Here is a 15,707-nt window from a genome sequence, read left to right as displayed (position 1 = left end):
GCACATATGCTGAGCTTTTCGTTTTTTCTGCATTCTGCCAGAAGCAGGTGTTTTGTTTTCACAAATCTACAAATAGAGATGATGCCAGAAGACATCAAACCCACTACACTTCTCACTCATGGTAACCAACATGGCAGTTAACTAAACTGACAAAACCAATTCAACTACAAAAACACAATAAATCAATAACACTAACAACATTGTTAAACTAACATGAAGCACAACAACATTTAAAACACCAAAACCCTGAACTCCCATGGTGCATTGCAGCACAATGTCCATTGTTCACTGTTGTTAACTAATATCCCTGATTTCTCCAAAAATATTAGGTCTATGAACTCTGTTTTCACAGCATTCATCCTTGACCCAAAATACATAAGTATACCAAACAACAAATGCCAGCCCTCCCCAGTTTTCACACAGAGGACACTTGGCAATTATAATATAGATGAGTCATGGTTCAAATGTTTGAGAATATTTGATGTAAGGGAATGTGAAGCAATGATATAAAGATGAAAATAGTCACTTTGTTTTCTGTCATTGCACACTAAATATTTAGTTCAGGTCTGAAATGTTCTTTTCTTGAACGGTGCTACACATTGTGAGAGCAACTATTAATAGTAGCTCTATTAATAGCTCTCGCTGTTAATGACAAGTCACACTGTCAGCAGTGAAGTCATTAATGACAAGTCACACTGTCAGTAAGCACATTACTGACAGTGAACGGAACCGTAGTGGTGTCCGAATCCATTGTAAGCAGAAGATCATTCACAGAGCACAGCGGTGTTCTGCTGTATCTGTTAGCTGTTTGAACTGAGCTGTTTGAGTTCTTTGACTTAACAGTCTTTTTCAAGACTTTTTTACTTTTTTACTTTTTTTTTTACTTTTTCACCGTGCTCCAACGCCTAAAGAAGACCTCTAACGGTCGAAGCATCGCGACGGAGCACTTTTATCAGCTAACCTTCATCAGCGTTGGCAAGCTAACTAGCTTGCTAACGCTTTCGTTTTTATTTTTATTTTATTTTTTAGCACTGTTGTCGTGCTGCTCCACAGCCTGCCTAGTGGATTTTTATTTTATTTTAGCACTGTTGTCGTGTGTTACCTGTGCTGCTCCACAGCCTGTCCAGTGGATTTTGATTTTGATTTTATTTTTTTTTAGCACTGTTGTCGTGTGTTACCTGTGCTGCTCCACAGCCTGTCTAGTGGATTTTTATTTTATTTTTTACCACTGTTGTCGTGTGTTACCTGTGCTGTTCCACAGCCTGTCCAGTGGATTTCTATTTTATTTTTTACCACTGTTGTCGTGTGTTACCTGTGCTGCTCCACAGCCTGTCCAGTGGATTTTTATTTTATTTTTTTTAGCACTGTTGTCGTGCGTTACCTGTGCTGCTCCACAGCCTGTTCAGTGGATTTTTATTTTATTTTTTAGCACTGTTGTCGTGTGTTACCTGTGCTGCTCCACAGCCTGTCCAGTGGATTTTGATTTTATTTTTTTTTAGCACTGTTGTCGTGTGTTACCTGTGCTGCTCCACAGCCTGTCTAGTGGATTTTTATTTTATTTTTTACCACTGTTGTCGTGTGTTACCTGTGCTGTTCCACAGCCTGTCCAGTGGATTTCTATTTTATTTTTTACCACTGTTGTCGTGTGTTACCTGTGCTGCTCCACAGCCTGTCCAGTGGATTTTTATTTTATTTTTTTTAGCACTGTTGTCGTGCGTTACCTGTGCTGCTCCACAGCCTGTCCAGTGGATTTTTATTTTATTTTTTACCACTGTTGTCGTGCGTTACCTGTGCTGCTCCACAGCCTGTCTAGTGGTTTTTTGTTTTGTTTTGGCACCGTTGTCGTGCGTTACCTGTGCTGCTCCACAGCCTGTCCAGTGGATTTTGATTTTGATTTTATTTTATTTTATTTTTTTAGCACTGTTGTCGTGCGTTACCTGTGCTGCTCCACAGCCTGTCCAGTGGATTTTTATTTAGCACTGTTGTCGTGCGTTACCTGTGCTGCTCCACAGCCTGTCTAGTGGATTTTTATTTTGTTTTAGCACTGTTGTCGTGCGTTGCCTGTGCTGCTCCACAGCCTGTCCAGTGGATTTTTATTTTTATTTTATTTTATTTTTTAGCACTGTTGTTGTGCGTTACCTGTGCTGCTCCACAGCCTGTCTAGTGGATTTTTATTTTATTTTAGCACTGTTGTCGTGCATTACCTGTGCTGCTCCACAGCCTGTCTAGTGGATTTTTATTTTGTTTTAGCACTGTTGTCGTGCGTTGCCTGTGCTGCTCCACAGCCTGTCTAGTTGATTTTTATTTTATTTTAGCACTGTTGTCGTGCATTACCTGTGCTGCTCCACAGCCTGTCTAGTGGATTTTTATTTTGTTTTAGCACTGTTGTCGTGCGTTGCCTGTGCTGCTCCACAGCCTGTCTAGTGGATTTTTATTTTATTTTAGCACTGTTGTCGTGCGTTACCTGTGCTGCTCCACAGCCTGTCTAGTGGATTTTTATTTTGTTTTAGCACTGTTGTCGTGCGTTGCCTGTGCTGCTCCACAGCCTGTCCAGTGGATTTTTATTTTTATTTTATTTTATTTTTTAGCACTGTTGTTGTGCGTTACCTGTGCTGCTCCACAGCCTGTCTAGTGGATTTTTATTTTATTTTAGCACTGTTGTCGTGCGTTACCTGTGCTGCTCCACAGCCTGTCTAGTGTCGGATTCCCTGTTTGGGAATCCGCTAGCTTAGCGTAGCTACTAGCTCTTAGCCGTTTTAGCATGGCGGCTTCTCCTGTCTCTCCCGTACTTTTCTGCTCTGGGTGTGAAATGTTTAGTTATTCCTCGGCCTCTTTTAGCAGTAACGGTACTTGTAATAAGTGCAGCTTATTCGTAGCTTTGGAGGCCAGGCTGGGCGAATTGGAGGCTCGGCTCCGCACCGTGGAAAATTCTACAGCTAGCCAGGCCCCTGTAGTCGGTGCAGACCAAGGTAGCTTAGCCGCCGTTAGTTCCCCCCTGGCAGACCCCGTGCAGTCGGGAAGGCAGGCTGACTGGGTGACTGTGAGGAGGAAGCGTAGCCCTAAACAGAAGCCCCGTGTACACCGTCAACCCGTTCACATCTCTAACCGTTTTTCCCCACTCGACGATACACTCGCCGAGGATCAAACTCTGGTTATTGGCGACTCTGTTTTGAGAAATGTGAAGTTAGCGACACCAGCAACCATTGTCAATTGTCTTCCGGGGGCCAGAGCAGGCAACATCGAAGGACATTTGAAATTGCTGGCTAAGGCTAAGCGTAAATTTGGTAAGATTGTAATTCACGTCGGCAGTAATGACACTCGGTTACGCCAATCGGAGGTCACTAAAATTAACATTGAATCGGTGTGTAACTTTGCAAAAACAATGTCGGACTCTGTTGTTTTCTCTGGGCCCCTCCCCAATCAGACCGGGAGTGACATGTTTAGCCGCATGTTCTCCTTGAATTGCTGGCTGTCTGAGTGGTGTCCAAAAAATGAGGTGGGCTTCATTGATAATTGGCAAAGCTTCTGGGGAAAACCTGGTCTTGTTAGGAGAGACGGCATCCATCCCACTTTAGAGGGAGCAGCTCTCATTTCTAGAAATCTGGCCAATTTTTTGGGATCCTCCAAACTGTGACTGTCTAGCGTTGGGACCAGGAGGCAGAGCTGTGGTCTTATACACCTCTCTGCAGCTTCTCTCCCCCTGCCATCCCCTTATTACCCCATCCCCGTAGAGACGGTGCCTGCTCCCAGACCACCAATAACTAGCAAAAATCTATTTAAGCATAAAAATTCAAAAGAAAAAATAATATAGCACCTTCAATTGCACCACAGACTAAAACAGTTAAATGTGGTCTATTAAACATTAGGTCTCTTTCTTCTAAGTCCCTGTTGGTAAATGATATAATAATTGATCAAAGTATTGATTTATTCTGCCTAACAGAAACTTGGTTACAGCAGGATGAATATGTTAGTTTAAATGAGTCAACACCCCCGAGTCACACTAACTGTCAGAATGCTCGTAGCACGGGCCGGGGCGGAGGATTAGCAGCAATCTTCCATTCCAGCTTATTAATTAATCAAAAACCTAGACAGAGCTTTAATTCATTTGAAAGCTTGTCTCTTAGTCTTGTCCATCCAAATTGGAAGTCCCAAAAACCAGTTTTATTTGTTATTATCTATCGTCCACCTGCTCGTTACTGTGAGTTTCTCTGTGAATTTTCAGACCTTTTGTCTGACTTAGTGCTTAGCTCAGATAAGATAATTATAGTGGGCGATTTTAACATCCACACAGATGCTGAGAATGACAGCCTCAACACTGCATTTAATCTATTATTAGACTCTATCGGCTTTGCTCAAAAAGTAAATGAGTCCACCCACCACTTTAATCATATTTTAGATCTTGTTCTGACTTATGGTATGGAAATAGAAGACTTAACCTTATTCCCTGAAAACTCCCTTTTGTCTGATCATTTTTTAATAACATTTACATTTACCCTGATGGACTACCCTGCAGTGGGGAATAAGTTTCATTACACTAGAAGTCTTTCAGAAAGCGCTGTAACTAGGTTTAAGGATATGATTCCTTCTTTATGTTCTCTAATGTCATATACCAACACAGAGCAGAGTAGCTACCTAAACTCTGTAAGGGAGTTAGAGTATCTTGTCAATAGTTTTACATCCTCATTGAAGACAACTTTGGATGCTGTAGCTCCTCTGAAAAAGAGAGCTTTAAATCAGAAGTGTCTGACTCCGTGGTATAACTCACAAACTCGTAGCTTAAAGCAGATAACCCGTAAGTTGGAGAGGAAATGGCGTCTCACTAATTTAGAAGATCTTCACTTAGCCTGGAAAAAGAGTTTGTTGCTCTATAAGAAAGCCCTTCGTGAAGCTAGGACATCTTTCTACTCATCACTAATTGAAGAAAATAAGAACAACCCCAGGTTTCTTTTCAGCACTGTAGCCAGGCTGACAAAGAGTCAGAGCTCTATTGAGCTGAGTATTCCATTAACTTTAACTAGTAATGACTTCATGACTTTCTTTGCTAACAAAATTTTGACTATTAGAGAAAAAATTACTCATAACCATCCCAAAGACGTATCGTTATCTTTGGCTGCTTTCAGTGATGCCGGTATTTGGTTAGACTCTTTCTCTCCGATTGTTCTGTCTGAGTTATTTTCATTAGTTACTTCATCCAAACCATCAACATGCTTATTAGACCCCATTCCTGCCAGGCTGCTCAAGGAAGTCCTACCATTATTTAATGCTTCAATCTTAAATATGATCAATCTATCTTTGTTAGTTGGTTATGTACCACAGGCCTTTAAGGTGGCAGTAATTAAACCATTACTTAAAAAGCCATCACTTGACCCAGCTATCTTAGCTAATTATAGGCCAATCTCCAACCTTCCTTTTCTCTCAAAGATTCTTGAGAGGGTAGTTGTAAAACAGCTAACTGATCACCTGCAGAGGAATGGTCTATTTGAAGAGTTTCAGTCAGGTTTTAGAATTCATCATAGTACAGAAACAGCATTAGTGAAGGTTACAAATGATCTTCTTATGGCTTCGGACAGTGGACTTATCTCTGTGCTTGTTCTGTTGGACCTCAGTGCTGCTTTTGATACTGTTGACCATAAAATTTTATTACAGAGATTAGAGCATGTCATAGGTATTAAAGGCATTGTGCTGCGGTGGTTTGAATCATATTTGTCTAATAGATTACAGTTTGTTCATGTAAATGGGGAATCTTCTTCACAGACTAAAGTTATTATGGAGTTCCACAAGGTTCTGTGCTAGGACCAATTTTATTCACTTATACATGCTTCCCTTGGGCAGTATTATTAGACGGTATTGCTTAAATTTTCATTGTTACGCAGATGATACCCAGCTTTATCTATCCATGAAGCCAGAGGATACACACCAATTAGCTAAACTGCAGGATTGTCTTACAGACATAAAGACATGGATGACCTCTAATTTCCTGCTTTTAAACTCAGATAAAACTGAAGTTATTGTACTTGGCCCCACAAATCTTAGAAGCATGGTGTCTAACCAGATCGTTACTCTGGATGGCATTTCCCTGATCTCTAGTAATACTGTGAGAAATCTTGGAGTTATTTTTGATCAGGATATGTCATTCAAAGCGCATATTAAACAAATATGTAGGACTGCCTTTTTGCATTTACGCAATATTTCTAAAATCAGAAAGGTCTTGTCTCAGAGTGATGCTGAAAAACTAATTCATGCATTTATTTCCTCTAGGCTGGACTATTGTAATTCATTATTATCAGGTTGTCCTAAAAGTTCCCTAAAAAGCCTTCAGTTGGTTCAGAATGCTGCAGCTAGAGTACTGACGGGGACTAGCAGGAGAGAGCATATCTCACCCGTGTTGGCCTCTCTTCATTGGCTTCCTGTTAATTCTAGAATAGAATTTAAAATTCTTCTTCTTACTTATAAGGTTTTGAATAATCAGGTCCCATCTTATCTTAGGGACCTAGTAGTACCATATTACCCCATTAGAGCGCTTCGCTCTCAGACTGCGGGCTTACTTGTGGTTCCTAGGGTTTCTAAGAGTAGAATGGGAGGCAGAGCCTTCAGCTTTCAGGCTCCTCTCCTGTGGAACCAGCTCCCAATTCAGATCAGGGAGACAGATACCCTCTCTACTTTTAAGATTAGGCTTAAAACTTTCCTTTTCGCTAAGGCTTATAGTTAGGGCTGGATCGGGTGACCCTGGACCATCCCTTGGTTATGTTGCTTTAGACGTAGACTGTGGGGGGTTCCCATGATGCACTGTTTCTTTCTTTTTTTGCTCCGTATGCATCACTCTGCATTTAATCATTAGTGATCGATCTCTGCCCCCCTTCTCGGCATGTCTTTTTCCTGGTTCTTTCCCTCAGCCCCAACCAGTCTCAGCAGAAGACTGCCCCTCCCTGAGCCTGGTTCTGCTGGAGGTTTCTTCCTGTTAAAAGGGAGTTTTTCCTTCCCACTGTGGCCAAGTGCTTGCTCATAGGGGGTCGTTTTGACCGTTGGGGTTTTTCATGGTTATTGTATGGCCTTGCCTTGCAATATGGAGCGCCTTGGGGCAACTGTTTGTTGTGATTTGGCGCTATATAAGAAAAAAGTTGATTGATTGATTGATTTCTCATCCTGCTTAACAAGCTCATTTCTGAATCTTAAAATGAGGAGAAAGGAAACAAATGATTGACCTCAAAAAAGGCATTTCTCTCTTCATATTTGACTATTAATCAATCAATCAACTTTTTTCTTATATAGCGCCAAATCACAACAAACAGTTGCCCCAAGGCGCTCCACATTGCAAGGCAAGGCCATACAATAATTATGAAAAACCCCAACGGTCAAAACGACCCCCTATGAGCAAGCACTTGGCCACAGTGGGAAGGAAAAACTCCCTTTTAACAGGAAGAAACCTCCAGCAGAACCAGGCTCAGGGAGGGGCAGTCTTCTGCTGAGACTGGTTGGGGCTGAGGGAAAGAACCAGGAAAAAGAGATCGATCACTAATGATTAAATGCAGAGTGATGCATACAGAGCAAAAAGAGAAAGAAACAGTGCATCATGGGAACCCCCCCACAGTCTACGTCTAAAGCAACATAACCAAGGGATTGTCCAGGGTCACCCGATCCAGCCCTAACTATAAGCCTTAGCGAAAAGGAAAGTTTTAAGCCTAATCTTAAAAGTAGAGAGGGTATCTGTCTCCCTGATCTGAATTGGGAGCTGGTTCCACAGGAGAGGAGCCTGAAAGCTGAAGGCTCTGCCTCCCATTCTACTCTTACAAACCCTAGGAACTACAAGTAAGCCCGCAGTCTGAGAGCGAAGCGCTCTAATGGGGTAATATGGTACTACGAGGTCCCTAAGATAAGATGGGACCTGATTATTCAAAACCTTATAAGTAAGAAGAAGAATTTTAAATTCTATTCTAGCATTAACAGGAAGCCAATGAAGGGAGGCCAACACGGGTGAGATATGCTCTCTCCTGCTAGTCCCCGTCAGTACTCTAGCTGCAGCATTCTGAACCAACTGAAGGCTTTTTAGGGAACTTTTAGGACAACCTGATAATAATGAATTACAATAGTCCAGCCTAGAGGAAATAAATGCATGAATTAATTTTTCAGCATCACTCTGAGACAAGACCTTTCTGATTTTAGAGATATTGCGTAAATGCAAAAAGGCAGTCCTACATATTTGTTTAATATGCGCTTTGAATGACATATCCTGATCAAAAATAACTCCAAGATTTCTCACAGTATTACTAGAGATCAGGGAAATGCCATCCAGAGTAACGATCTGGTTAGACACCATGCTTCTAAGATTTGTGGGGCCAAGTACAATAACTTCAGTTTTATCTGAGTTTAAAAGCAGGAAATTAGAGGTCATCCATGTCTTTATGTCTGTAAGACAATCCTGCAGTTTAGCTAATTGGTGTGTATCCTCTGGCTTCATGGATAGATAAAGCTGGGTATCATCTGCGTAACAATGAAAATTTAAGCAATACCGTCTAATAATACTGCCCAAGGGAAGCATGTATAAAGTGAATAAAATTGGTCCTAGCACAGAACCTTGTGGAACTCCATAATTAACTTTAGTCTGTGAAGAAGATTCCCCATTTACATGAACAAACTGTAATCTATTAGACAAATATGATTCAAACCACCGCAGCGCAATGCCTTTAATACCTATGACATGCTCTAATCTCTGTAATAAAATTTTATGGTCAACAGTATCAAAAGCAGCACTGAGGTCCAACAGAACAAGCACAGAGATAAGTCCACTGTCCGAAGCCATAAGAAGATCATTTGTAACCTTCACTAATGCTGTTTCTGTACTATGATGAATTCTAAAACCTGACTGAAACTCTTCAAATATACCATTCCTCTGCAGGTGATCAGTTAGCTGTTTTACAACTACCCTCTCAAGAATCTTTGAGAGAAAAGGAAGGTTGGAGATTGGCCTATAATTAGCTAAGATAGCTGGGTCAAGTGATGGCTTTTTAAGTAATGGTTTAATTACTGCCACCTTAAAGGCCTGTGGTACATAACCAACTAACAAAGATAGATTGATCATATTTAAGATTGAAGCATTAAATAATGGTAGGACTTCCTTGAGCAGCCTGGCAGGAATGGGGTCTAATAAGCATGTTGATGGTTTGGATGAAGTAACTAATGAAAATAACTCAGGCAGAACAATCGGAGAGAAAGAGTCTAACCAAATACCGGCATCACTGAAAGCAGCCAAAGATAACGATACATCTTTGGGATGGTTATGAGTAATTTTTTCTCTAATAGTCAAAATTTTGTTAGCAAAGAAAGTCATGAAGTCATCACTAGTTAAAGTTAATGGAATACTCAGCTCAATAGAGCTCTGACTCTTTGTCAGCCTGGCTACAGTGCTGAAAAGAAACCTGGGGTTGTTCTTATTTTCTTCAATTAGTGATGAGTAGAAAGATGTCCTAGCTTCACGGAGGGCTTTCTTATAGAGCAACAAACTCTTTTTCCAGGCTAAGTGAAGATCTTCTAAATTAGTGAGACGCCATTTCCTCTCCAACTTACGGGTTATCTGCTTTAAGCTACGAGTTTGTGAGTTATACCACGGAGTCAGACACTTCTGATTTAAAGCTCTCTTTTTCAGAGGAGCTACAGCATCCAAAGTTGTCTTCAATGAGGATGTAAAACTATTGACGAGATACTCTAGCTCCCTTACAGAGTTTAGGTAGCTACTCTGCTCTGTGTTGGTATATGACATTAGAGAACATAAAGAAGGAATCATATCCTTAAACCTAGTTACAGCGCTTTCTGAAAGACTTCTAGTGTAATGAAACTTATTCCCCACTGCAGGGTAGTCCATCAGGGTAAATGTAAATGTTATTAAAAAATGATCAGACAGAAGGGAGTTTTCAGGGAATACTGTTAAGTCTTCTATTTCCATACCATAAGTCAGAACAAGATCTAAAATATGATTAAAGTGGTGGGTGGACTCATTTACTTTTTGAGCAAAGCCGATAGAGTCTAATAATAGATTAAATGCAGTGTTGAGGCTGTCATTCTCAGCATCTGTGTGGATGTTAAAATCGCCCACTATAATTATCTTATCTGAGCTAAGCACTAAGTCAGACAAAAGGTCTGAAAATTCACAGAGAAACTCACAGTAACGACCAGGTGGACGATAGATAATAACAAATAAAACTGGTTTTTGGGACTTCCAATTTGGATGGACAAGACTAAGAGACAAGCTTTCAAATGAATTAAAGCTCTGTCTAGGTTTTTGATTAATTAATAAGCTGGAATGGAAGATTGCTGCTAATCCTCCGCCCCGGCCCGTGCTACGAGCATTCTGACAGTTAGTGTGACTCGGGGGTGTTGACTCATTTAAACTAACATATTCATCCTGCTGTAACCAAGTTTCTGTTAGGCAGAATAAATCAATACGTTGATCAATTATTATATCATTTACCAACAGGGACTTAGAAGAAAGAGACCTAATGTTTAATAGACCACATTTAACTGTTTTAGTCTGTGGTGCAGTTGAAGGTGCTATATTATTTTTTCTTTTTGAATTTTTATGCTTAAATAGATTTTTGCTAGTTATTGGTGGTCTGGGAGCAGACACCGTCTCTACGGGGATGGGGTAATAAGGGGATGGCAGGGGGAGAGAAGCTGCAGAGAGGTGTATAAGACCACAGCTCTGCCTCCTGGTCCCAACGCTAGACAGTCACAGTTTGGAGGATCCAAAAAAATTGGCCAGATTTCTAGAAATGAGAGCTGCTCCTTCTAAAGTGGGATGGATGCCGTCTCTCCTAACAAGACCAGGTTTTCCCCAGAAGCTTTGCCAATTATCAATGAAGCCCACCTCATTTTTTGGACACCACTCAGACAGCCAGCAATTCAAGGAGAACATGCGGCTAAACATGTCACTCCCGGTCTGATTGGGGAGGGGCCCAGAGAAAACAACAGAGTCCGACATTGTTTTTGCAAAGTTACACACCGATTTAATGTTAATTTTAGTGACCTCCGATTGGCGTAACCGAGTGTCATTACTGCCGACGTGAATTACAATCTTACCAAATTTACGCTTAGCCTTAGCCAGCAATTTCAAATGTCCTTCGATGTCGCCTGCTCTGGCCCCCGGAAGACAATTGACAATGGTTGCTGGTGTCGCTAACTTCACATTTCTCAAAACAGAGTCGCCAATAACCAGAGTTTGATCCTCGGCGGGTGTGTCGTCGAGTGGGGAAAAATGGTTAGAAATGTGAACGGGTTGACGGTGTACACGGGGCTTCTGTTTAGGGCTACGCTTCCTCCTCACAGTCACCCAGTCAGCCTGCTTTCCCGACTGCACGGGATCTGCCAGGGGGGAACTAACGGCGGCTAAGCTACCTTGGTCCGCACCGACTACAGGGGCCTGGCTAGCTGTAGAATTTTCCACGGTGCGGAGCCGAGCCTCCACTTCGCCCAGCCTGGCCTCCAAAGCTACGAATAAGCTGCACTTATTACAAGTACCGTTACTGCTAAAGGAGGCCGAGGAATAACTAAACATTTCACACCCAGAGCAGAAAAGTGCGGGAGAGACAGGAGAAGCCGCCATGCTAAATCGGCTAAGAGCTAGTAGCTACGCTAAGCTAGTGGAAAAATGTGCAGAAAAACAAGACAGACCCATTTAGCAGCTGTTTCTGCTTCTGCGCCACCTGAGGACACCTGAAGCTGTATCCTCAGTTTTTTCTGCCACTAATTTTTGAATTTCTTCTCACTTCCTTGAGATTCAGTTTCATTTCACTCACTCTCAAATAGTAAGAGCAGTTTATGTAACTTAACTGCACAATAATCATGTTTCGCTGCTGTTGAATGCTTGTCATGTTTGACTCGAAATATGACATTTTAATATCTGCTCTAATTATTTTCCCTTCAGATTAAATTCTTGCATTCGAGGGAGAGCATTCCACTTATAAGCCACTGGATGAAATTTATATTCGCCCTCGGTTACTCAAGATGATGCTGCCATGGAAACAAATTGTTCTGCTATCAATCACTGGATGCCTTACAGGTAAGATATTATACTGCATATTATATTTATGACTTACTGCACTTGTCATAGCTTCTGTCATTGCACCATAATTTCTCATGCATATTCATCATAGAATAATGTTCTTGTTGCTTTGACTGTGTATATTTGCATGTCCCTCAGCCTTGTGTTGGAGGTTGCAGAGAACATTCATGATTAAGCGTAAAATATGTGATAACATATGCAGCTTTTTGCACTGATGAAGAGACGGAATGGGTACAGTTACAAATAACCACCCAAACATCTCTTCTTGGCCCAACATAGCAACACTGATTATTAAGTTGGAGTCATTTCTGTACAGCATTCCACTGTGATGCCCTTCACTGGTTCCCGGAGCGGTGTACTGCTCTGCATATTCACGATATCCAGACCCAGCCGGGATTCCTGTTTCATTTGTGCTGATGGTCTGCCCAGTTCATTACCAGAATTGAAAAGAAACCAGCCCTGCATTTTAGGATAATCTACATGCCACTACCCTCATTCTGCCCTTGCAGCCACTAGGGACTCCAGCAGGAGAAACACAGACACCCAGCCATAATATCAACCCTTCTTCAAATGACACTGTAAATCTCAATGAATGTTGTTCAGATTGGCTCATGGGCAATTCACATTCAGGTCTCGGGGCAGGCAAGATTCCAGCAATCTCACTTTATTAGCTGACATCAGTGTTTCTTTTTTTCTTTTTTTTAACCATTTGGGGCCTGGGCAGCTGGCTATAGGTGCTTACTTATGGTCGTTTACACCAGAAAGCCGACAGCATAGGTCATTTGTGCAAACAACAAAAGTGACCTAATTTTCCAGACATGCAATGTCATGCAGTCACGTGAGTAATGACTGCTCTCAGTACGTAGCAAAGGTCCTTGTTATTCCACCAGAAAACATTGAAGGAGGTCAGAAAAGATGATTTGGTGTCCAAACCAGATGATAGCAGTCGTGAAATGGACAGTACCCAGCATCAGAGCACAGCCAAATGTGTGTTTTTGTTTGTTTGGTGCCAATATATCTACCCATATTTGGGACTGAAAACATTACTATACCCATCTGTCTGCTGAAATATACATAAAAATTGCAGTGATTCTGAACATTTCATTATCAAACCCTTTGGACAAACAAATGTAACTGAGGTTTGATGTTTTTAGTTTCAAAATGACCTTGAGGGCACTAAGGTGCCTCAGTGCCTAGCACTGTTACCTCACAGCAAGAAGGTCATAGGATTCCCACCTGGTCCTTTCAACATAGAGGTTACTGTGGTCATGTGGGTTTCCGCTGGGTGCTCTGGCTGCCTTCCAAAGATACGCAGATTAGATTAACTCGACACTTCAAACTGACCGTTGTTGTGACTGTGTTTGTGTGTGTTGATGTGTGGCCCTGTTAAAGACTGGCATCCTGTCCAGTGTTTACATCGCATCTCACCCAATGACTGCTAGGACAGGCTCCAGCTACCCTTGGCTCTTAACCCTATGGGAGCCAGGATATAACTGCCCGTTTTTGTTTTTTTAATACTTTTGGATTTACCTTTACAATTTACCTTTAAAAAAACTTTACTTTTCCTTGTTTGATGTCATTTTTTTCAGCACAACCTTACCTGTGACTTTACAATTTTTCTTTCATTGTGACATACTGTATTAACAGAATGGACCTAAATTCACATAAAAAAAAATCAGAGCTGGAAATTTTTTTTTTTTTTTCTCACTGTGAAAACCACAAACGTGTAACAAACCATTTGTATAACATAGAATGCAAATATAAATGGTAAATTTCAAAAACATATGTACAAATAGTTTGAAAGCCACACTTTCAACACACATTCAGACTGACACTCCATCTGTGATGTATTTGATGCTATCACATATTACAACAAAAATCCGCCCTATGCTCGTAAACCAGCCCTCATGAGATCCAACAAAAAATAGGGCTGATAAATCATACACTTTTCCTATCAATTTTACTGCCCTGGAAACAGTGGCAATAAAATCAGGGGGATAAAAATATTAAAACAGGTGCAAAAAAAAGACATTGAAAATACCAGGCTTTGTATCACTCAGCTTTTCATCCAATCAGGAGCCCCCGTTTCTCAGCCCCACCAATGACACAACCCCATTTTGTGATACCCTGGTGACAAGTGCAGGATCCTGATATAGGATCCAGATCATTTCATTCAACCGATGTGTCTGATCAAGGTGAGAGAGTTTTAACTTGAATTTCTTACTGAAGCTGTGAGACATCAGTGAAGAGAAAACTCATGACTTTATAGAGAGACATAAGAACATACCATAATTTACATATTGGCATTCATTTTTTATTATTTTTAGTATTTTTATTATTTATTGATTTACCTGCGTTATTTGTTCTAAATGATTTGTGTGTATGATTAATGTTCTTTAGTTTTGTTGTAATATGTGATACATATCTTCGGACTTGGCTGATACAGATACATCAGGGCATGATACATAAACAGACATGTGATAAGGTATACATATGTCTTCTTAATTCGGTCATGTGACTTTGACGTGTCTTCGTGTCTCTCAACTCCAAAGGGTTAATTGAAATAAACGGGTACAGAAAATGAATGAATGACCTTGCCCTTTATGGATATAAACACCAAGGTTTGTCATGCTGCCTTCACATGACTGGCTCCACCTAGCTGACAATATAACAACCACTTGCCTCTTGTTGCTGCAAAATGCCCAATGTATTTGGAAATGAATGGCAGCTTTTGGCTTTGCACTGTCTCATTTAGCTAATACAACCAAGGGGTGATGGGGTCCCAGTCATGCTTGACAACATTGGAAACAATACAGTTGGAGTGCCCTCTGCTGAACAAACTATGTTATGACATCATTTCCAACAAGAAAATCAAAGTGCTTTTCTAAATTGTTTATTCTGTAAAATGAAAGCTATCCCACTGGCAAAAATAATGTTGATACAGATGTGTCCTGAAAAGCTGATATTGGCCAATATTAATGGCCAACTGATATATCAGTTGTGCTTGACTCAACATTTCTTTTGCCTAAGCTGAAGGTAATCTTTCTCAACACACTTTACGCACGTATCCTGCACAAATGCTATGATGGTTGTCTGAAGCTAACCTGAACATAACAGTACATGATAATGACTGATTTAAAAATGATCATTTATAAATTATTTTAGGGTGCATTGACACAAGTGGTTTCCCCTGATGCATTAAGTGTTAGTCTCCAAATTAGCAAGATCTTAACTAGTCACCAGTAACGTGTTTGCACTACATCACAGACCATTTGTAGCAGGCGTTTGTGAATTTACAACCCCAATTCCATTGAAGTTGGGACATTGTGTAAAATGTAAATAAAAACAGATTACAAATCATCTTCAACCTATATTCAATTGAATACACCACAAAGACAAGATATTTAATGTTCAAACTGATAAACTTTAATGTTTTTGTGCAAATATTTGCAAATGTTGAAATGGATGCCTGCAACATGTTTCAAAAAAGTTGGGGCAGTGGTATGTTTACCACTGTCTTACATCACCTTTACTTCTAACAACACTCAGTAAGCATTTGGGAACTGAGGACACTAATTGTTGAAGCTTTGTAGGTGGAATTCTTTCCCATTCTTGCTTGATGTATGACTTCAGTTGTTCAACTGTCTGGGGTCTC

General features: G+C 40.8%; 1 protein-coding gene across 1 annotated transcript in view; it reads left to right on the top strand.

Annotated features, from left to right (window-relative positions):
* The window catches only part of cntn3b (contactin 3b), a 519,637-nt gene that overhangs the window by 34,149 nt on the left and 469,781 nt on the right, over positions 1-15,707 (top strand). The window contains 1 exon segment of the mRNA XM_034167483.1: positions 11,915-12,049. Coding sequence (XP_034023374.1) covers positions 11,995-12,049 — 55 coding nt within the window. The 5' untranslated portion in view covers positions 11,915-11,994.

Source organism: Thalassophryne amazonica, chromosome 3 (genome assembly GCF_902500255.1).
Source record: "Thalassophryne amazonica chromosome 3, fThaAma1.1, whole genome shotgun sequence".
Lineage (NCBI taxonomy): Eukaryota > Metazoa > Chordata > Actinopteri > Batrachoidiformes > Batrachoididae > Thalassophryne > Thalassophryne amazonica.
This window is presented reverse-complemented; position numbering and strand designations above follow the sequence as displayed.